At 37.4% G+C, this 23007-nt stretch overlaps 1 protein-coding gene across 38 annotated transcripts in view; it reads right to left on the bottom strand.

Annotated features, from left to right (window-relative positions):
* MYCBP2 (MYC binding protein 2) overlaps positions 1–23007 on the bottom strand; it is a 268897-nt gene that overhangs the window by 48524 nt on the left and 197366 nt on the right. For 22 of the 38 annotated variants that reach the window (XM_084982014.1, XM_021065747.2, XM_084982013.1 and 19 more), the window contains 3 exons: positions 6140–7783; positions 4228–4397; positions 135–379 (listed from right to left, as the gene is read on the bottom strand). In XM_084982014.1, the coding sequence (XP_084838140.1) occupies positions 135–379; positions 4228–4397; positions 6140–7783 (2059 nt within the window). Of the gene's footprint in view, positions 1–134; positions 380–4227; positions 4398–6139; positions 7784–11303; positions 11406–23007 lie in introns of all 38 variants that reach the window. The other 16 variants (XM_084982012.1, XM_084982011.1, XM_084982004.1 and 13 more) reach the window with 1 other exon arrangement.

Consider the following 23007-nt stretch of genomic DNA (forward strand, 5'->3'; position numbering starts at 1 on the left):
CAGAAAATAAATTCCTAGAGGTCTCTTTACTGCACACAATATGTAATGTAGTGTGGGTATTCAGAGCATGATATCAATCACAGTACGGCTGTTAATCCAAAGTGATTAAAAAAGAAAGTGCCAAGTTCTATTACCTAGCTAATGTCTGCAGGTAGAGACAAGGCATTTTCACAGGAAGATCCTCAGAAATGCCCTCTTTCACGCTGGGCAGGTGAGACTGGAACGGCTTTGCAGGATGGTAGCACAAAATGCTTGGTTCGGCTGCACTGCTCAGGGACAGAAGGAAGAGTGCGTTGGCTTTAATCACCTGGTGGGCTTCCATGGTGGGCAAGGCACGCGGCATCTTAACTTGCATTGGCTTCCTCCTAGACTGTTTGACCTGGAAAGAAAATTTGTAGGGATTGTTTCCTATTTGCATTCAAATTTTAAATGGCCTAAACTAAATAATTCAAGTTTCTAATACAAAATTATTAAATACCTGTAGAACGATTTTAAAATAATAACAGTGATTACAAAAAACAACATTCACTTCATGCTTTCCCTGAACTGACTGAAGCTAATTTATGTAAACAGAAAATTAAACTATATATTTTTCTTTCCTTGGGGAAGTTAAAAACCTAACTAGTACCGGTACCACACTGTCTTGATGACTGTGGCTTTGTAATATTGCCTGAAGTCTGGGAGAGTTATGCTTCCTGCTTGGTTTTTGCTCCTCAGAATTGCTGTGGCAATTCTGGATCTTTTGTGGTTCCATATAAATTTTTGGATTGTTTGTTCTAGTTCTGTGAAAAATGGCATGGGAAAGTTGATAGGGATTGCATTGGATCTGTAGATTGCTTTGGGTAGTATGGCCATTTTTACAATATTAATTTTTCCAACCCAGGGGCATGGAATATCTTTCCATTTCTTTACATCTTCTTTAATTTCCTTGATAAATGTTTTATAGTTCTCAGCATATAAGTCCTTTACCTCCATGGTCAGGTGTATTCCCAGGTATTTGATTTTTTGGGGTGCAATTTTAAAAGGTATTGTATTTTTGCATTCCTTTTCTACTATTTCATTGTTAGTATACAGAAATGAGACTGATTTCAGAATGTTAATCTTATACCCTGCTACTTTGCTGAATTGTTGATCAGTTTAAGTAGTTTTGGGGTTGAGTCCCTAGGGTTTTCTATATATAGTATCATGTCATCTGCATACAGTGACAGTTTTATCTCTTCTCTTCCTATTTGGATGCCTTTAATTTCTTTTGTTTGTCTGATTGCTGTGCCTAGGACTTCTAGTACTATGTTGAATAACAGCCGTGAAAACGGGCATCCCTGTCTTGTTCCAGATTTTAGTGGGAAGGCTTTCGGCTCTTCTCCATTGAGTATTATGTCTGCTGTGGGTTTGTCATAAATAGCTTTAATTTGTTCAGGAATGTTTCCTCTATACGCACTTTGGTAAGAGTTTTTATCAAGAAGGGATGTTGCAATTTGTCAAATGCTGTTTCTGCATCTATTGAGATGATCATGTGGCTTTTGACTTTTCTTTTGTTAATGCGGTGTATGACGTTGATTGATTTGCGTATGTTGAACCATCCTTGTGAACCTGGGATGAAGCCCACCTGGTCATGGTGTATGATCTTTTTGATAAGTTGTTGGGTTTGGTTGGCTAAAATTTTGTTGAAAATTTTTGTGTCTATATTCATCAAAGATATTGGCTGATAGTTTTCTTTTTTGGTGGTTATCTTTGTCTGATTTTGGAATTAGGGTGGTGGTGGCATTATAAATGTCTTTGGGAGTGTTCCTTCTTCTTCAACCTTTTGAAAAAGTTTAAGGAGGATGGGCACCAGATCCTCTTTGTATGTTTGGTAGAATTTGCCTGTGAAGCCATCTGGTCCTGGACTTTTATTTGTAGGGAGAGTTTTTATGACATATGCAATTTCATTTCTAGACAGTGTGGTACTGGTACCAAAACAGACAGACAGACCAATGGAACAGAATAGAGAACCCAGAAATAAACCCAGACACCTATGGTCAGTTAATCTTTGACAAAGGAAGCAAGAACATAAAATGGGAAAAAGACAGTCTTTTCAGAAAGTATTGCTGGGAAACCTGGACAGCTGCATGCAAATCAATGAAACTAGAACACACCCTCACACCATGCACAAAAATAAACTCAAAATGGCTGAAAGACTTAAATATAAGACAAGACACCATCAAACTCCTGGAAGAGAACATAGGCAAAACATTCTCTGACATCAACCTTACAAACGTGTTCTCAGGTCAGTCTCCCAAAGCAACAGAAATAAGAGGAAAAATAAACCAGTGGGACATAATCAAACTGACAAGCTTTTGCACAGCAAAGGAAACCAAAAAGAAAACAAAAAGACAACTTACAGAATGGGAGAAAATACTTTCAAATGATGCATCTGACCAGGGCTTAATCTCTAGAATATACAAGCAACTTATACAACTCAACAGCAAAAAAGCCAACAACCCAATGGAAAAAGGGGCAAAAGACCTGAACAGACATTTCTCCAAGGAAGATATACAGATGGCCAAAAAGCACTTGAAACAATGCTCAACTTCACTGACCTATTAGAGAAACTCAAATCAAAACTACCACAAGATACCACCTCACACCAGTCAGAGTGGTCATCATTAATAAGTCCACAAATAACAAGTGCTGGAGGGGCTGTGGAGAAAAGGGAATCCTCCTGAACTGTAGGTGGGAATGTAAGCTGGTACAACCACTATGGAGAACAGTATGGAGGTATCTTAGAAATCTATACATAGAACTACCATAGGACCCAGCAACCCCACTCTTGGACATATATCCAGACACAACTCTACTTAAAAAAGACACATGCACCCACATGTTCACTGCAGCACTATTCACAATAGCGAAGACATGGAAACAACCCAAATGTCCACTGATAGATGATTGGATCAGGAAGATGTGGTATATATACCCAATGGAATACTACTCAGCCATAAAAAAGAATGAAATAATGGCATTTGCAGCAACATGGATGGAACCAGAGACTCTCATCTTGAGTGGAGTTAGTCAGAAAAAGACAAATACCGTATGATATCACTTATATCTGGGCTCTAATATAAGGCACAAATGAACCTTTCCACACAAAAGAAAATCATGGACTTGGAGAATAGACTTGTGGTTGCCAAGGGGGAGGGGGAGGAGGAGGGAGTGGGGTGGACTGGGAGCTGGGGGTTAATGGATGCAAACTGTTGCCTTTTGAATGGATTAGCAATGAGATCCTCCTGTGTGGCACTGGGAACTATGTCTGGTCACTTGCGATGGATCATGATAATGTGAGAAAATAGAATGTGTACATGTAGGTGTAACTGGGTCACCCAGCTGTACAGCAGAAAAAAAATTGTATTGGGAAAATAATTTAAAAAAGAAAAGAAAAGAAAAAGAAAAAAGAAACCTAACTAGTAAAATCCAAATACAATTATTATTATTATTATTATTATTTTTGCTTTTTAGGGCCACACCTGTGGCATATGGAAGTTTCCAGGCTAGGGTCAAATTGGAACTATAGCTGCTGGTCACAGCTATAGCCACGCCAGATTTGAGCCACGTCTGTGGCCTACACCACAGCTCACAGCAATGCCGGATCTTTAACCCATGGAGGGAGGCCAGGGATCGAACCCGCAACCTCATGGTTCCTAGTTGGATTTGTTTCCCCTGCGCTATAACGGGAACTCCCCAAATGCAGTTATTAAAAAAAAAAAAAGGGTAAATATTCTGTGTATGTGTGTGTACATTCAGCAAAATTTTATTTAGGTGTGCCACTGGTGTCAATGATCCTAAGTTTCCCTAAGTCCTACAACCGTAATTAGGGATTAAGAAGAAGAGAAAGGAGATAAAGAATCAAGAAAGAGAAGAAAAAAGAAAAAAAAGAGAGAGAAAGGTGAAGCTGAAAGCTATACATATGTGTAGAGTAGCAGGCAATTAATAATAAAAAATTACACTTCTCAATAAGGGATGTAAGCTACAGGTTAGTTGTTTTGTGTTATTCCAAGATACAATTTGTTTTTGTAATTAAGAACAGCTGACCTGGTACATAAATCAATAATAATTATATATTATTCCTGTTATAAAAGCTGACCTTTAATATCAACCATGTGGAGCTGGTTGATATTATGATCATTAAAAGACATTTTTATAAGGTTCACCCTTACCATTAACAGTATATCCAGAACAAAAGAAAAATACCTTCTCCCTTGCAGCAGCCTGTTTTTCACGGAGGTATTTTTCTCTGCAGCGGTCACAGACAAGATACCACGTGCTCCCCCCTATGCCGCCATCACCACAGTTACCGGCCCATCCGCCACAGAAATGCCCAATGCTGTTGTAACCTTGCCCACCAGCATACCGGCCACAACCTTGAAATGAGAATACAAATAAATACTTAACACTTTAAGTGTCCTTAAGAGTCTGATCCTTGCCACATAAATGAAGACTTTTCTTCTCCAAGGGAAATACTGAAGCAAACATCTAACTTCCTATTTTCCCCCAGGCTGTTACTTATACCAGGAAAATTGCAGGCATGATCAAAAAGCAATCAATTAAATGATGCCTAAAATACTGAAGATACTCTACACGGGCAGATGAAGAGAAACACAAGATGTGGGTACATTTAGATTTCTCTAAATATGCCCAAAAAATTGGACAAAGGAGTATAAAATATTCCATAAGAATGATATATTTTATAAAGCATGTATTTTATAAAAGGTTCAGTGTAATATGTAGGGATAGAAAAACATTTGCCCAAATTTATAATAGGTAAATTTTGGAATACGAATCAATTGTTATAGAAATAGTTACATTTGGAGTTCCCGTTGTGGCTCAGTGAACCTGACTGGTATCTATGAGGACGCGGGTCTGATCCCTGGTCTCACTCAGTGGATTAAGGATCTGGCATAGCCGTGAGCTGTGGTGTAGGTTACAGATGAGGCTTGGATCCTGAGCTGCTGTGGCTGTGGTGAAGGTCGGCAGCTACAGCTTCGATTGGACCCCTAGCCTGGGAACCTACATATGCCAAGGGCGCAGCCCTAAAAAGACAAAAAAATGACACACACACAAAAAGAAATAGTTACATTTATCTAAAATACTGTCTTCTGATGAAACAGTTTTCTTTTCCACAGGAAAATACCCAAGGAAGCCAATCTAATCTAATCTAATTTACAATTCTGAACGGGAAAACAACACAACCAGAGAAGACCTAATGTTAGGATACTCCCTATGTGTGTGGACATGTCAACATTCTATTTTGTGAGACATCTTAATAGCATCCTTTGGGTAACACATAAACCATTTCAAAAGGAAACAAAATTTTAGACTGTAATACTTTAAAATGAAATAGTATTAAACTGGCTTACACACTATTAGAATTCTTTTACCTATCTTCCACAAAACCTATGTTGATAATGCGTTTACTTTTTATTTTTTAATTTTTTTTGTCTTTTAGGGCCGCACTCATGGCATATAAAAGTTTTCAGGCTAGGAGTTGAATCGGAGCTGCAGTTGCTGGCCTATGCCACAGCACAGCAATGCCAGATCTGAGCCGAGTGAGTCTGACTTTATGCTGCAACTCACGGCAACGCCAGATCCTTTAATCCAGGGGGAGGCCAGGGATCAAACCCCCATCTTCCTTGATCCTAGTTGGAGTCTTAACCTGCTGAGCCACAACAGGAACTCCTGATAACACACTTTGAAATCACATTATAAGTTCCCAATGTTGCTCAGCATTTTAAAGACTCAACGTTGTCTCTGTGAGGATGCAGACTCAGTCCCTGGCCTCGCTCAGTGGGTTATGGATCTGGGATTGCCACAAGCTGTGGCACAGGTCGTAGATGCAGCTCAGATGCTCTGTTGATGTGTGGCTGTGGTGTAGGCCTCAGCTGCAGCTTCCATGCGATCCCAGAAACTTCCATATGCTGCAGGTGTGGCCGTAAAGAGATAAAGGAAAAAAAAGAAAGAAAAAAAAATCACATTATAAGATACTATTAATTCTGGGCAACAGCTTCCCTGTATCTTAGGGTAATTCATGGAATAACTTAAGTCAGATGTGACCCAACTCATTTTTTACACAAAGTACTTACAAACACACAGCAGCATCGCTTACCAGGGTGGGCCTGCCTCATGTGGTATGTCACCGGGTAGGGATGCGACTCTCCGCACAGCTCACAGATGGTATCTTTCTCCGGTCCTCCTACTGCCAGCTGGGCCATCTCACCAAACAAATTACCCCTCGGCCGAACTTCAGTCTTTTCTTTCTTCTTTTTTTCTTTTTTGGCCTTTTTATTCTCTTTCTCACACTCTTTCTTTTTAAGGACTGCACATGAACCAGGGCTTGGAAAAATCATATTCTGGGAAGCTGCTTTGATAGTAGCCAAAGAGATGTCTTCCCAAAAAGCCACTAAATGCTGCAGAGTTAAGGGAAGAGGAGATTTAGACTTCATTGGGTGATGCACGGACATTTCGAAAGTGGCCTCAGTTTTCCCATCTTCACACTTTTCATGCAGAGGAGGTTCCTTAAGCATAGACAATACCTTATTTTTGTTGATACTACCCATTTTAGATATATCTGGTCCATGAGGTGCAATATTAAACATATTCAGCGCAGATGATATTTCCAATGAGTGTCTATTTTTCAATTTGGTTTCCTTTTCCTCGGTAGGCTGCTGGCTGTTTAAACTACTTCTTATGGGGGCATGCTCTTTGGAAAGCTCAGGGTTAAATTTTAAGAAGGAGGAACAAGCCATGGCGTCATGCACTATGCCCTCGTGCCACAGGAAAGAGGCAAAGACCGCCCTGGCACACTCAGCCACGGAAGGAGACATGGCTTGCTTGGCGGGCTCTAAAGGTTTGGATCCATCTCCTTTGAAGAGAAAGCTAGATTTTTCCTTCTTGGGCCTGGTGTGCCTATTAGCACATTTTCGACTTATTTTGGGGGATGCTCTCATTTCCTGTTCATCTTTCAGTGGTGCTTTTCCTATACTGAAATGCACTTTATTTGAACCTTCATCCACGCTCTTAAACTCACTGCTTTCATCACAGGTGCTGTCTGTGACACTATTTGTTTTTAAAGTACTGGAAGTGCAGACTTCGACCACCTCACTGTGGAGGTTTTCCTGCACCACGTGGGGAGAAGGCGCTCTATTTTCAGATCCGGGGGACTCTTTAGAATCCTTTGGTACTGGTTTTGGTTTTGGCGATGTTGACCGTCCCCTTAATGGTTCAGTGAGGGGCATCTTCTTCTTGCGGAGGGTGTCTGGATCAAGGGTGTAAGAGTCTGATTTGGAGCGTTCCCGAGGAGGGTCGAGTTTCGTCTTCACGGGAGCAGCGCTTTTCTGAGGTAGATTTTTATCATGCGGTGAGGAGGAGCGCGGAGAACTGGCGCCAGATGGGCTAGACCTACTGGCTGGGAGAGTCTTTGGCTTAGGGGATGATGACCGAGAACCTGGTCCTGGGGATTCAGCTCTGAAGCTAGAAGACATCCGCCCATCAGATTTTAGTGTCTGCAAGGTGTTATGGTTGGGGGACAATGACCTACTATGAGAATCTGACCTCAACTTTGCAGCATCAGATTTCAACATGAGCGATTCGCTCGCTGATAAGCCTTCTGTGCCCCTCGGCTTCTTCTGCTCAACCGTTGTGCGGCTCATACGCCCATCAGGTTTAAGTGTCCTGCTGTGTTTGGAGGACAGTTCTGATTTTCCTGGTGTACACAGTGGTCTAGAAGATGTTGAGATAGTTCCTCGGTCACCTGTATGGTCCATTTCATAGTGAAACTTGTTAATATAATTATAATTTACTGATGATTTAGCCACTAAACAATGAAATAAAAAACATAGCTAAAAAAAAAAACCTTGTATTGCTTGTCAAAGACAAAATACTTGAAGAATAAAGACAAAATACTTGAAGAATAAAGGAAATAATTCTCATAAAATCCTTATCACATCGTTATACAACCATTTCCACTCAAAACCTATTTTAAATGGATGTAAAACAGACTGAACAAATAGTATCTCTGCACCAGTACGGCTTATCCATGACACCTGAACCTCAGCCTTAGTACAATAATTAATCGGAATTTCCATTCCGTGAGGGACTAGAAAGAAAAAAAAAAAAACATAATTTTTTGGACTAAGACATTATGAGAACATGTACTTTTAAATATAAAGTATTTGAGCTTAAATTTCTAGTAGAGTGATACAACTCATCCTCATTAGAGCAATGGTGCAGGTCTTGCTGAATTAGGAAACAGAATCTATGCATAGATACACTCCTTGTTTTTAGGTCATGAATAAATAACGCTAATAAAGAGATGTTTAGGAGACATTTTATAATTCTAATATTCTAGTAATTGGATTAGAATAGTTTATAGTTAATACACCAGAATACCCTAAATATATTTAATTTCATGCAATTCAGGCAGCCTATTATTTATAAAGAGATTATATTCTAAATGCTTATTTAGTTCATAAGTTTAGCTGGTTAGAACTCAGAGCCTGTGTCCCCGTGGAAAGAAGAAAAAAGGTAGAATTCTCAGAATTAGAAGTTCAAGTCTGAATTCCGGGGCCTTTAAACAAGGAATCGGGAGAATAAGAGAAAAAAAGATAAAAGAAAAATAATGGCACTCTTTCCTAGGCAAAGCACTAGCTATTTCTACATGGACACTGTTTTTGGCAGCCTGGCCTGGTTCAGGGTCCCTCCTTCCTACTCTCCATGCTCCCTAGGAGGCACTATGGCCAGCTCGTCTTTGCTGCCAGTATGTGTTACAACCTTCAAGATTACCTCTCCTCCCTAAAAATAAAAACTCCTATCCTTAGTGCAAGTGATACTAGCTCACTCTTAGGAGGAGAGCAACCTGGGTGAAGTGATTCAAGTGAAGTGAAAAACTGAAAATCCATAAACCTTGCTAGAAGCATTTATATCTTTTGAAAAAGGTACTTAGTAAATTGAGATATTAATTGGTTATATTGTGGTTTTTTTCTTTTTTCTTTTTTTTTTTTTTTTTAAGGGATATGAACACATTTGGACAACACAGGGAAGTGTCTGGGGCTTGCCTGCACGTGTGTGTGTTTACAGTCTCACCGAGTTATATGTAGGTCAAGAGAGTACTGTCATAGAATCTGCCTCCTCAGGAAAGGCCTGCAAGGGCTGCTGTTTCTGTTACTACTCGTCCCTGATGTAATGTTAAGAATGGGTCAATATAGTAAGTGTTCAATAAATATCTGTTAAATGAGTAAATAAATTTTTATTTCCTTACTTTGTTTTCGTTTTTCTTCTGCTAGTCACAAATGTGTAGATTCTCTGAAAATTCACTTCTTACTTTTATGGCTCCCATGGCAACAGGGCAAAGGTAACAGTAGCCACTGTTGCATAAGGAAGGGTCAGATTTTGTAAACAAATATATTGTATTTGGTAGAATTAAACATCATTCTCGTCCTTGCCACTAATTTTGAGTGAATGATGTCTAGAGCACTCGTTATTACTCTGCCAGCTGGAAATGCCTTCATCATATTTATTTCATAAGCTGAACCATATACAATGGTGAATCTAGACAAACAAACAGAAAATCTTTTGGAGTTAGCACCCTTCTCTCTAAAAGATCAATTTGTGAATTGAAAAAGGTTTGCTTTCTAATTAATGATGCACAATTTCTCATAAAGGAAATCTCCTCTGTGACTGGCTTAACAATAGAATCTTTCAAGTATCAGGAACACCACTTGTCATAGGCTAGCAAAAATGTCTGTAGAGAGAGCTAGAGTGTATGGGCCGCTATATACCTTATTTCTCTGCATCTAGTAATGGTGAATGTTTTTACGATCTGCAAGTGTTGATAGCGGAATACTGTTGGAGTCTAGGAGCCTAAGTAATGCACAGTTATTTCTTCCTGAGATGTATTTGTCAAATTATAATTAAGTCCTGCTGAAAAATGTACTCTTCCAAAATATCCTTCATACATTTTTAAAAAACAAACATGTCATGTTAGTTAAGTGCGGCAAACCTACACCCTAAATACCTAACTGATGTTTACTGTCTTCATTTCGGTTTCAAAAGTTTTGAAGTATGTAGTGAGTATTACTAAAAATGGTCATGTTGTGGCTGCTTTAGGTATCAATAAATATAAAGAGACACTTTGTTAAAAAGCTTTAGATCATAAATACTTTTACTCTCATCACTTAATTCTGTTTAATGTTTATCATAGGTAAGTTTAAGTGATAAAGGGCACTTTTTTAATCTCAAAAGAATTCTAAAGAAAAAAATAATACAGGACAGGGTAAAAATTTAGTACATTCAAACAAATAAATAAAAATGTTAAACATTTAAGTATTCATTTACTAAGAGCCTGCATAATTTTCATGCCAAAATCACAAATAAAAGGCTTATGATACCATCCTATAATATACCATAATACTACACTGTAATAGGATATGCCATTGTATATAGTTTATATCGGGTTACACATCACTATATACTTCAGGGAACAGGCTTTATAGCCTAACATTATATAACATCACTGTGAACTGTACAAAGGAGAAATGTAAAACTGTTTTACTCATTTCTAAGAATACAAGATTTTAAAAGTTTAATTAAATACTATTTTAAGATAAAAAATGTGATTAGGCATTGACAGTATTTTAAAAGACCAAAGCATATTTTAAAATTGTCTGACATTTTATCAATTCTCGATACTTTAAATATTTCTAAGTTTAAAATATTAAAACTAAATGGCTAAGAAATACTATAAGGAAAACTCATGCCAGACAGGTCAGCCCTCAAAACTAAGGAACAATTAAAACATTTAATTACCAAACTACTTCTCATAAAAAACTAAGATAGGAAAATTATTTTTACATTATATAACAGAAGAATGAGTCTAAGGTTAACCTGTCACATGAGATGCTATACTCTTAGAGATCACAGTGGGCTTTATAGTTTACACATATACCACCTTGTTCTGACAATAATGGTTTTACAATTCTCCAAAGGCATTTATTTCTACATACTTATTTTTTAAGATCTCATATAGGCTTGAAATTAAATAAATATTTAACCTACAGATACAGTAAACAGGCATATCAATTAGGATAACCAATATTACAATATTGAACAGATATGTTACAAATTACCCCCAAACATCAATTTTAAATAAAATGATAAATTTTAATCTTAAAATATGGAATGAGATGAAAATGACTGAGGTGAACTAAAACTTCTTTCTTGAAACCTCCTGTGTTTATTAAGAATGGCCCATCCATGAACGCACGCATACCCACCCTTCAGTTTGTGAGACAGAGATGAGAGAGCAGAGGCAGGCCCAGCTACACCATAATTTTTGTAAAAGCGCTCACGAGAAGCAAGGTTGCGAGATGGAGATTCTACAGTGGAAAACATTGGCAAAGAAGCAGCACAGATTCAATGGAAAAAAAATTTAGCAGAGAACACAAGCAGAAACAAAGCATTTCAAATGGTATGCGCAACTCTGACTGTCATTAGAAAGTTTATATTCTGCTAAATTTTTCTACATTTCTCTAAAATTAAAAGTGAAAACAAAGGTCAAATTAATTAATTTAGACTAATAATGACAGCGCTAAATGAGTTAGCTTTAAAAACATTCATAGCACTTATGATAAATCAAATTTGAGCATTTCTTTTTAGGCTAATATTTCTTTAACTCAGTTTTCTTTAATTTAGTGCTCACTTACTTATAAATTAAAGTTTATAAGTAATTTTTCTTTTGGTAAACAGTGAGAGATAAAGAAATGTTACTTACAGTTTAACCTAGTGTCACCTGGTTTTCTGTATGGAAACATGATTATAATTTTTCCAGTTATGTATCTCACAATGGACCCAAGTTGACATTTATGGTTGAATACTGTCCTGAGTCCATTTTCAGTAAAACATGTTAGTACTATTACCAATATTTAGTATTTGTTTTATAGATCTTATTACTGATACCAAATTATATTTATAAAGTTTCATGACACAAACAAAGCAAAGAAAACTTACAAATCACTGAAAATGTCAGACACATTAATGATTTACCATGGAGAAAATGAAGTACTTAAAATTAAAAAAAAATTAACTTTTTTTCAAAGAATTAATAGAACTTTTAAAGCAGTCTTTCAAAAGCAGTATGCTAAAAAAAAAAAACTATAAATCTGAAAATAAATCCACTATTTAAATTTTTAACTCAGGACAATAAAATAAATGTAATAACTGAGCTGAAATAAATTCAGATAATAAGGAGATAACTTTCTCAATATTACTGAAATAAAAAAGGGATACAACACACACTTTTTAAAATTTTCTTCTTAGGGTGACACCTGTGGCATATGGAAGTTCCCAGGCTAGGAGTCGAATAGAAGCTACAGCTGCCAGCCTATGCCACAGCCACAGGAAGGTGTGATCTGAGCCGTGTCTGCGACCTACACCACAGCTCAGAGCAATGCCAGATCCTTAACCCACTGAGTGAGACCAAAGATCGAACCCTCATCCTCATGGATACTGGTTGGGTTTGTAACCTGAATGAGCCACAATGGGAACTCCCAACACACACTTTTCTCAAAACAGAAAAATAACTGACTCATGGCCAAGATTAAAGATGAACTACTCAAAAACTAAAAAGTCCTTCCATATAATATACTGAGTGTATATAATGTATAAGACATTATCCCAGGAACTGAGGATAAAATGATGAAAGAAATGAAGTCCCTGCTCTTATGGAGCTTATCCTCTGGCAAAAGGAGACAGACAATGGATATATGCTAGGTCCAGTGGTGATAATCTTGGGAGTCATAAGCATGCAGATGTTCAGTAATACTACATGCCTGGATAAGACCACCTAGAGAACAAGGTCTAGGAGAGAACACAGCCCTGGGACATTCCTAGGAATACAGAATGAAGGAGGGTGTTAAAATGAGACCAGAAATGAACAGCTGAGGTAGGAATTATCCAGCAGGCAAAGGAAGAAGGTGTTTCAAGGAAGAAAGATCAATCCTGTCAAATACTGCCAATAGAGCAAGTAAAATGAGACTTTAGATTTTAGAGCTGACAACTGAACTTAGTAAAACAAAAATCAGACTGACCAGAGCAGTTTGTGTGGATAAGGACAACTGAAAAGACTCCTGACAGTGGTTCAAGTGGATGAAGAGATGGACAACATGCCATCAAGTCATCTTCATCAAGGTTAAAAAAAATGCTAAAATTTTAATATTTTTAGCATCTTTCCTTTTAAAGTCTATAAAGCTCAAAAGGTACCAGGCACTGCAAAAGGAGTTCTTATGCCATTTCTGTCTCATATAATAAATACATAGTTTGCAACTCTCACTGAAAATATCAATTAGGAGAGTGCCAGCTTTTGACTGGAATTCAAGGGCAATTCAAACTGCTAATACAAGGATACAGTCTTGTAGCTTGGCCCCTAAAATCTATGAAGTCTGGGTTTAGCAGGACACAGGAACAGGAAATCAGAATACTATCTGGATTCAAAGCACCCATACAAAGTTAGAAGGACACTTGAAGGGTAAGATGCTACAGGTTTAAGGACAAACTCCTGGAAAAGGTTTTGAAGCCAAAACGGCCTTGAATTCCTTTCAATATGTTACAAAGCCTAAAGAGACCGGATTTCTAGGTATGATTCAGAGTGAATAAGAAGAAACATTTTGAAAGTCTAAAAGAGGTTATTGTTAAGTGCCTAAAGAAACTAAGCTATGACTACATATAACACTTATCCTACACATTTAATTTTCATAAAATTTGCTCATGTTTAAAATACTTTGAAACAGTTAACTTTTAAAAATATTTTTATCTTTCAATTTAAAAAGTGAAGTAATCCTTAACAGATACATTGCTATCCACGCACAAAAGAAAAAAAAAATCAACTAAAAGTTTTATACATATGATGAAGATTACGCCCGTTCTTTGGCTTTACAGACATAGCTAATTATTAAATTCATCTCTGTAGAATTTTGATTTATTTGTGCATAATATAGTTAACTAAGGAGGATAATATTTAAAACAATATCAAAAGCAGGGGATTTTTTCTTTCAGTATTCATTTCAAGCCAAGGTTTTTTGGTATAAAATATATCCTTATTAACAACATGGTTCTTTACATATCATTTATTTTTTGTTTTAAATCCCATATATCAAGTTCCCTGGGGTACTTCATTCATTCTCCGGTCACAGAAACAATGAACTTACTGTAAATTGTATTAAAAATTATTACCAAGGATAATGATAGAAATAAAACAGTATAACTTTCCTTTTTAACAAAGGAAGCCATTCTCATTTCAGTTGGACAAAGACAAATTGTGGTTTTGCTGTTCCAGAACCGTACTGGGACAAAACAATAGAAGAATCAAGATACCTGTCACCATCTGGTGGCAGTACAGGAAACTGCATTTCCGAGATTTAGAAAGTGGCATATACTCTTTTAGTGTTCAGTCACTACCACGTAGGCTGTTTCCATATCTTGGCAATTATAAATAATGCTGCTATGAAAACTGGGGTGCATGTATCTTTTTGAAAAAGTATTTCCATTTTTTTGTATTATACCCAGTGAATCTGCTGGGTTATACTGCATTTCTGTTTTTAGTTGAGGAATCTCCACTCTGTTTTCCACATGGCTACATCAATTTACAATCCTAACGGGGTATGAAGGTTCTCTTTTCTCCACATCCTTGCCAATATTTGTTATTTGTAGATGAGAACCAACCGACATGTATGAAGTGAATGTATACAATGGAATATTAGCCACAAAAAACACTGAAATTCTGCTATTTTGCAACAATGTGGATGGACCTAGAGAGTATTACACTACGTGAAATAAGTCAGACAGAGAAAGACAAATACTCTATGTTATCACTTACATGTAGAATCTAAAAAATAAAACAAATGTTTATAAAAATGAGACAGAAACAGTCTCACAGGTATAGAGAACAAAACCAGTCATTACCAGTGGGGAGAGGGAAGAGACAAGATAGGGGTATGGGATTAAGAGACACAAACTACTATGTATAAAATAAATAAGCAATAAGGACACTGAATAGCACAGGGAAATACAGCTATTATTTTGTAAACACTTTGAGTATAATCTATACAAATATTAAATCACTGTGTTGTGTACCTTAAACTAATATATTATAAATCAATTAAATCTCATTAAAAAAATTGAGCAATGATCACAAATACTGAATTTTACATATAAGAATCAGTAATAACAAAGCTGACTACTGATAGAGTCTGATATAAACTTCCACAAGCTGGGGGTAGTTCAAAAATATCACAACTATATGAAATAAAACTCACAGCAGCTATTTCAAAAGAACACGTTTTGGCCTCATGCTCAATTTAGCATTGAATTTAGGCTAAAATGTACTATTTTCAAGCTGCGACATTACCAAGTTACTAGTAGGCAATGTTAAAATGGGATAGTAGGAAGGACCCTATAGGGGAAATACATATATTCAAGAGGTCAAGTGTCTAATCTCTTTGCATATATCATCATTCCTGACACTCAGATAAGAGACAATATTGATGGGAATTTTTTTTCACAGACATTCTCCTGGGATACTACAAATAACAACTTGCAGCAATAATCATCTTCAATATCTACTTTTGCTTCTCTCTTTGTCTCACTGTCAATCTTAGGCAGGCAGCAGAGCAGTTACAGATTTTACAGTATCAGTCTGCAGTCTACAGATTTTACAGTATCAGTCTAACTATTGGATGTCATGCTAATAAATTGAAATTGAAATTAAAATAAATTTTAGAAACTGAAAGCACTTGAAGAACTTCTATAAATAAGTCTATGATGGCATCTGAATTTCACTGTGTTCTGTTTGTGCTTAGACACATCTACATTATGTGTGTATACATATTTTTTAGATACAAGAAGGATCTAATTCTGCAGATCTTTCATAAACAATGATGACAACATTCTGTCAAGTTTATGGCAGGATGACAGAACAGCACTCCTGACTTTCTTCAATTTTTAATTTTCAATTTAAACTCTGATAATCATACATCTGCATTCTTCTCTGAGCAGAACTTCAGATATTTTGACAGTACAGACGCTTACAACAGGCAGCAAATGCTTAAGTTTAACTTATAATTCAGATATTCTTGAAATTACTTATTTTATTTATTTTTATTTTATTTTATTTTATCTTTTTGGGACCGCACCTGCAGCACATGGAGGTTCCCAGGCTAGGGGTCGAATCAGAGCTGTAGCTGATGGCCTACACTAGAGCCACAGCAACGCAGGATCTGAACTGCATCTGCAACCTACACCACAGCTCATGGCAGCGCCGGATCCTTAACCTACTAAGCGACGCCAGGGATCAAACCTGCATCCTCATGGATGCTACTTGGGTTTGTTAATTGCTGAGCCATGACAGAAGCTCCTATTATTATTATTTTTAAATAAGGGTAACCTCTTTAATAACACATTTAAAGAGGTATTTTAATTAACCTATTGATATTATCAAGTCACAGAATATGAAATCAAAGTGCAATTTTAAATATGGTGGCTTATTTAGATATAATCAATTTATTAACAATTTCCTTTATTCTTAACAAACTCTTTATCTTAATATATGCCAGCCACAGTTCTGAGCACTTTACATTATTAACTCATTTAATTTGCAAAATAACACTATGAATGCAATGCTACTGTTATCATCACCATTGGATAGGTGCAAATACCAAGAAACTTTAGGTGCATTGCACCAGATCTTGAACTAATGGCACAACCAGCATTCAGACTCCAGTCTGTGCTCCGAATCACTATATTAGATGCCACTTTAACAGAAAATGAAATTGCAGCCCAGAGAAATTATGTTTACTCAGTCTTTTTAAAAAATTACTCAATGAATTTTATTACATTTATAGTTGTACAACGATCATCACAACCCAATTTTACAGCATTTCCATCCCAAATCCCCAGCCCATCCTCCATCCCCCAACCTGTTTCCTTTGGAAATCATACGTTTTTGAAAGTTTTTCAAAATACTTAGGAATAAACCTATCTAAAGAGACAAAGACCTGTACTCTGAAAACTGTAACACCCTGATGAAAGAAATCAAAGATGACACAAACAGATGGAAAAACATACCCATGCTCTTGGGAATGTAAGAATCAATATTATCAAAATGACTACACTACCCAAGGCGATCTCCATATTCAATGCAATCCGTATCAAATTACCAAGGACATTTTTCATAGAAGTAGAACAAAATTTCTTAAAGTTTGGAAGCACAAAAGACCCAGAATAAACAAAGCCATCCTGAGAAAGAAAAATGGAGCTGAAGGAATCAGGCTCCCTGACGTCAGACTATACTACAAAGCTACAGACATCAAAATCGTATGGCTCTGGAACAAAGACAGAAATATAGATCAGTGGAACAGGATAGAATGCCCAGAACTAAATCCACGCAGCTAGTCATCTGATCTATGACAAAGGAAGGAAGAATATACAGTGGAGAAAGACAGCCTGTTCAATAAGAGGTGCTGGGAAAACTGGACAGCCACATGGAAAAGAATCAAATTAGAATACTTCCTAACACCACACACAAAAACAAGCTCAAAATGGATAAAAGTCCTAAATATAAGACCAGATACTATAAAGCTCTTAGAGGGAAACATAGGTCAAACACTCTCTGACATAAACCACAGCAATATATTCTCAGATTCACCTCCTAAAGTAATGACAGTAAAAACAAATGGGACTTAATTAAACTTAACAGTTTCTGCACAGCAAAGGAAACCCGAAACAAAACAAAAAGACAACCTACAGAATGGGAGAAAATATTTGCAAATGAAGTGACTGAAAAGGGATTAATCTCCAACATTTTATTTATTTATTTTTTTCTTTTGTCTTTTTCAGCCACACCCATGGCATATGGAGGTTCCCAGGCTAGGGGTCTAATCGGAGCTGTTGCTGCCAGCGTATGCCAGAGCCACAGCAATGCTAGATCCGAACCACATCTGCAACTTACACCACAGCTCACAGAAATGCCAGATCCTTAACCCACTGAATCCCCAAAATTTGTAAATACCTCCTGCAGCTTAATACCAAAAAAACAAAGAACCCCATCAAAAAAATGGGCAGATGATCTAAACAGAGAATTCTCCAAAGACATTCAGATGGTCAAAAAACACATGAAAAGATGTTATACATCACTCATTATTAGAGAAATGCAAATCAAAACCACTATGAGGTACCACCTTACACCAGCCAGAATGGCCATCATCCAAAAGCCTACAAACAATAAATACTGAAGAGGGTGTGGACAAAAGGTTTCCTTTACACTGTTGGGGGGAATGTAAATTGGTGCAACCACACTACTGTTTTACTGTGGAAAACAGTATGGAGAGTCTTCAGAAAACTAAAAATAGAATTAGCATTTGATTCAGCAATCTCACTCCTGGGCATCTATCCAGAGAAAACCATAACTTGAAAAGACACATGTACTCCAATGTTCACTGCAGCACTATTCACAATAGCCAAGACATGGAAACAACCTAAATGTCCATCGACAGAGGAGTGGATCAAGAAGATGTGGTACATATACACAGTGGAATATTACTCAGCCATTAAAAGCCAAGAAATAATAGCATTTGCGGCAACATGAATGGACCTTGAAATTATCATGCTAAGTGAAGTTAGACAGTAAGACACCAACATCATATGCTATCACTTACATGTGGAATCTAAAAAAAGGACAGCATGAACTTCTCTGCGGAACAGATGCTGACTCACACACTTTACTATTATTATTATTATTTTATTATTATTTTACTTTTTAGGGCCACACATGTGGCATAAGGAAGTTCCCGGGCTAGGGGCTGAATCAGAGCTGCAGCTGCCAGCCTATGCCACAGCCACAGCAACATGGGACCCGAGGCATATATGCAACCTACACCACAGCTTGTGGCAATGTTGGATCCTTAACGCACTGAGTGAGGCCAGGGATTGAACCCGCATCCTCATGGATACTAGGTGGGTTCGTAACCTGCTGAGCTGCAATGAGAACTCTCTGGAAATTACTATGAAAAAACTAGCTTATTGGTTATTTAGGAGGCAATATATAAATTATACCTTCAACCTGGCCAAAATATCTGAGCAACCGAACAATATGCAGATACAAAATAAGTACAAATAAGGATAATTACTGTTCCACTTCTATCGAGGTTTTGGAGAATTTAGAATAAGGTGATAGTGATGATAATTACATACCCTAAATGGCAGCTGTCTGGACTGACAGCTGTAGATGCAGTATCACTACATAACTGATAAATCCAGAATCCTAGTAAACGTATCAGAAGAAAAGGAGCTTAAAACACTGAAGAGGAACTAAATGTTATTTACATAAACGATGGTATACTAAATGAATTATAAAGGAATGAAAGCTAGAACAAAACTTCCAACTTAAGTATAAAATAGAAATAAGCTCCTCACTAGAATATAACATTAATCCATATGCTACAAATGTAGAAAGGCAGATGGATGAAATCTGTAAGGCAGATAAGCCCCCAAAACATGCCATGTCTCTAAATGACTTCTAGACCTAACTGCACTTGCATAAAACATATTTGTAGCATGTTAGTGAATATACAGTAAATTAAATTCTTTGTAAATATGGTTAATGGATACAACATTAGGAAAAAGCATGTCACTTAAGTTTGTGGAGGCTGAAAGTAGAAAAATTCTAAGTAAAATCTTGAGTGTATGTATGTACCCTAGGTCTTATAAAGAATTACTTAAAAACATTCCAAGTAAAGAATCGCTCCTTAAGTAATAACTTGAGTCAAAGATGGGGCTGCTCTCATAAAAAAAATTTTGGCTCCCCAAAAACTGCTTATTAGCTGCAAGGGAAAAAATAGTAACAATACATCTTCTGACTTCAGAAGTACACAAGGCTAATATAGCACAGAGCTAAAACTGAACACAAAAAAGCTTTTAAGGACAGAATGCTTACGTTTGGAGAAAAGAAAGAGCAGGCATTGGCTCACTGCCTCAAGCCTGGGAAAAGTGTCATCTATGGATAAAGCAGAGGCAATGTTTCATTTATTATTATCATTATTATTAATTATTGTTATTGCTATTATTAGGGATGAGGAAGGGATTTTTGTTTCCATGTTCTCTAACAGGCTGAGAAGATCGGACAACCAGAACTGCCTTTGTGATATTGTGAATTTCCCATCTAGCAAAAGTTCATCAGAATGTTGTTGAGGGATTTAAGATATAAAATAAGAAGGTTAGACTAGACGGCCTCTTTTCTTTCCCAGTTTTTACAGTCAACGTAAGATAACTGAGATGTTGTAGGAAAAAAAAAAAAATCACTGAAGTGAGTGAAGAGTTTGTTATTCAAGTCTTAAATTTGCCAACTAATTGTATAACTTTGGGCAGCTCACTGAGAATTCTCTTACCTCCAAAATGAGAGCTGGATAACTTCTTAGGCCCCCTGAACACTAGAAGTTAATCATACCATCAGATGACCTATTTCTTTAACAACCAAATGGGTGTGGGACCAGGGCCGGGGGAGAGAAAGATAATCTCTAATGATAAAGGATGAGAAATATCATTTAAAAGATAAACATTTAGTTGATGATGGTGATGGTACCACAGGTGTATGCATATATCCAAACTCATCAAAATGTATACATTAAAGAAGTGCAATTTCTTGTATATCAATTATAGCTCAATAAAACTGTACAAAAAAAGGAGAGAAACTTTGAGTTTTAGTTTTGCGAAGGCTAAGTGACAAGATAGAGAATAGGAAGGTGGGAGATATGGCAGACCTAATATGAAAATAAAATTGAGATACTTTAAAAAATACTTTCTGAATTAAATTAATTGCAAAGTCATGACAATGCTTTAATGATCCATTTTTACTAAGAATGTATATGTGAATACTTTAATAATGTATTGTCAGGAGTTCCCATTGTGGCACAGTGGTTAACAAATCTGACTAGGAACCATGAGGTTGCAGGTTCGATCCCTGGCCTTGCTCAGAGGGTTAAGGATCCAGCGTTGCCGTGAGCTGTGGTGCAGGTTGCAGACGTGGCTCTGGGGTAGGCTGGTGGCTACAGCTCCGATTAGACACCTAGCCTGGGAACCTCCACATGCTGTGGGAGTGGCCCTAGAAAAGGCAAAAAGACAAAAAGACCAAAAAAAAAAAAGTATTGTCAGTCAGTCAACAAAGCCATCTTCAGTTATGTAAATGCCAAATGTTTTTCATATTCAATTCTTACTGGAGGCCACATTACCCAAGTAAACTCATTTTTCCTTTTTTTTTTTTTTTTGCTGTCTTTATAGGGCCGCACCTGCAGCATACGGAGGTTCCCAGGCTAGGGGTCGAATAGGAGCTGTAGCTGACAGCCTACACCACAGCCACAGCAATGTCAGATCTGAGCCGTGTCTGGGACCTATGCTGCAGCTCATGGCAATGCCAGATCTTTAACCCACTGAGTGAGGTCAGGGATCAAAACTGCATCCTCATGGATACTAGTCAGATTTGATTCTGCTGAACCATGATGGGAACTCTCTCATTTTTCCTTAAAATCTGCCTTTTATTCTGTGTATTGGTACTGGGTAAGCTTATGATTTTTCAAAACCAAACCAGAAAACTGGATGTCATTCTAGACTGGCTCCCTTAACTGTAACTAGCGTGTTCCGCACAATTTAACTTTCTAAATTTTTCTAAACGTGTTCCTTCTTCTATGTCCCCACTGTGATTTACCTTAGTTTAAGCCCTATTTCGCTTTTCTCTGGACTCCCTGCCTCTAACACGCCCTCTTTCTCTGCGACCTTTTTCATGATATTTTCATTTATCTTTGACAAATGTTAAGACTAATCATATTACTCCTTTTTGTTTAAAATTCTGCAAAACTGTGTATTTCCTTCATCTGCTCTCTCCATTTTACTTGCTGTGCTTACAGGATACAGTCTAATTACTAAGTACAGGAGTTCCCGTCGTGGCGCAGCGGTTAACGAATCCGACTAGGAACCATGAGGTTGCGGGTTCGGTCCCTGCCCTTGCTCAGTGGGTTAACGATCCGGCATTGCCGTGAGCTGTGGTGTAGGTTGCAGACTCGGCTCGGATCCTGTGTTGCTGTGGCTCTGGCGTAGGCCGGTGGCTACAGCTCCGACTCAACCCCCAGCCTGGGAACCTCCATATGCCGCGGGAGCGGCCTAAGAAATAGCAACAACAACAACAACAACAACAACAAAAATAATTACTAAGTACAGCCCACAGGACTCTTCATGATTTGGCCCCCTCCTCTCTAGGGTAAGATACACCCACTAGGACAGTAACCTCTAAGCTACAAATGCATTTAGTTTCTCAAGTGAATCACGTTTTCTAACATGATCAAATGAGTTGTTTCCTCTGAAGTGGTTAAAGTGGTGCCTGTTATGTGGTAAATGATTGACATGTATTAGCTATTACTATTTTATACCTTCTCTTCTTTCCTCAAACCACCAGCACACTCTCCCCAAGCTAACTCTGAGCTGATGAATTAACTGAGCTTCCTGTTTAACTGAGAGAGCAAACGAAACAGAAAACAAATGGAGAACATTCTCAAGCTGTTAACAGTACACATTTTTTTTTTCCCTCTCCTGCTATGATAGCTAAACTATTTCTGCTGCTACTTGGCCAATCCTTTCACTTTGTGCTACATCCTGTCCCCTCTCCCATGGAAGAATTCTCCCCTCTCTCCTGCATCAGCAATTTTTCTCTCTATTGGATCATTCTCATTAAAATACAACCTTTTCTCCATGAAAAATCAAACCAAACAAAAATCTCTCCAGATTCCACATCCTCTGTCCTGGCTTCATTTTATGTTCTTTTCCTTCTCTTTACAGTAAATCTTGACAGAATTGTCTATAATAACTGTCTCTAATTCCTTCTACTCTAATTGAGCTCAGGCATCTCATGCTACTGGAGTTGCTCCTAGCAAGATCACTGATGAC

The sequence above is a fragment of the Sus scrofa genome, chromosome 11, assembly GCF_054392235.1.
Source record: "Sus scrofa isolate SSC_HxYL_T2T_F1_AM1 chromosome 11, Sscrofa_HxYL_maternal_Yorkshire_Landrace_v2.0, whole genome shotgun sequence".
NCBI classification, from domain to species: Eukaryota; Metazoa; Chordata; class Mammalia; order Artiodactyla; family Suidae; genus Sus; species Sus scrofa.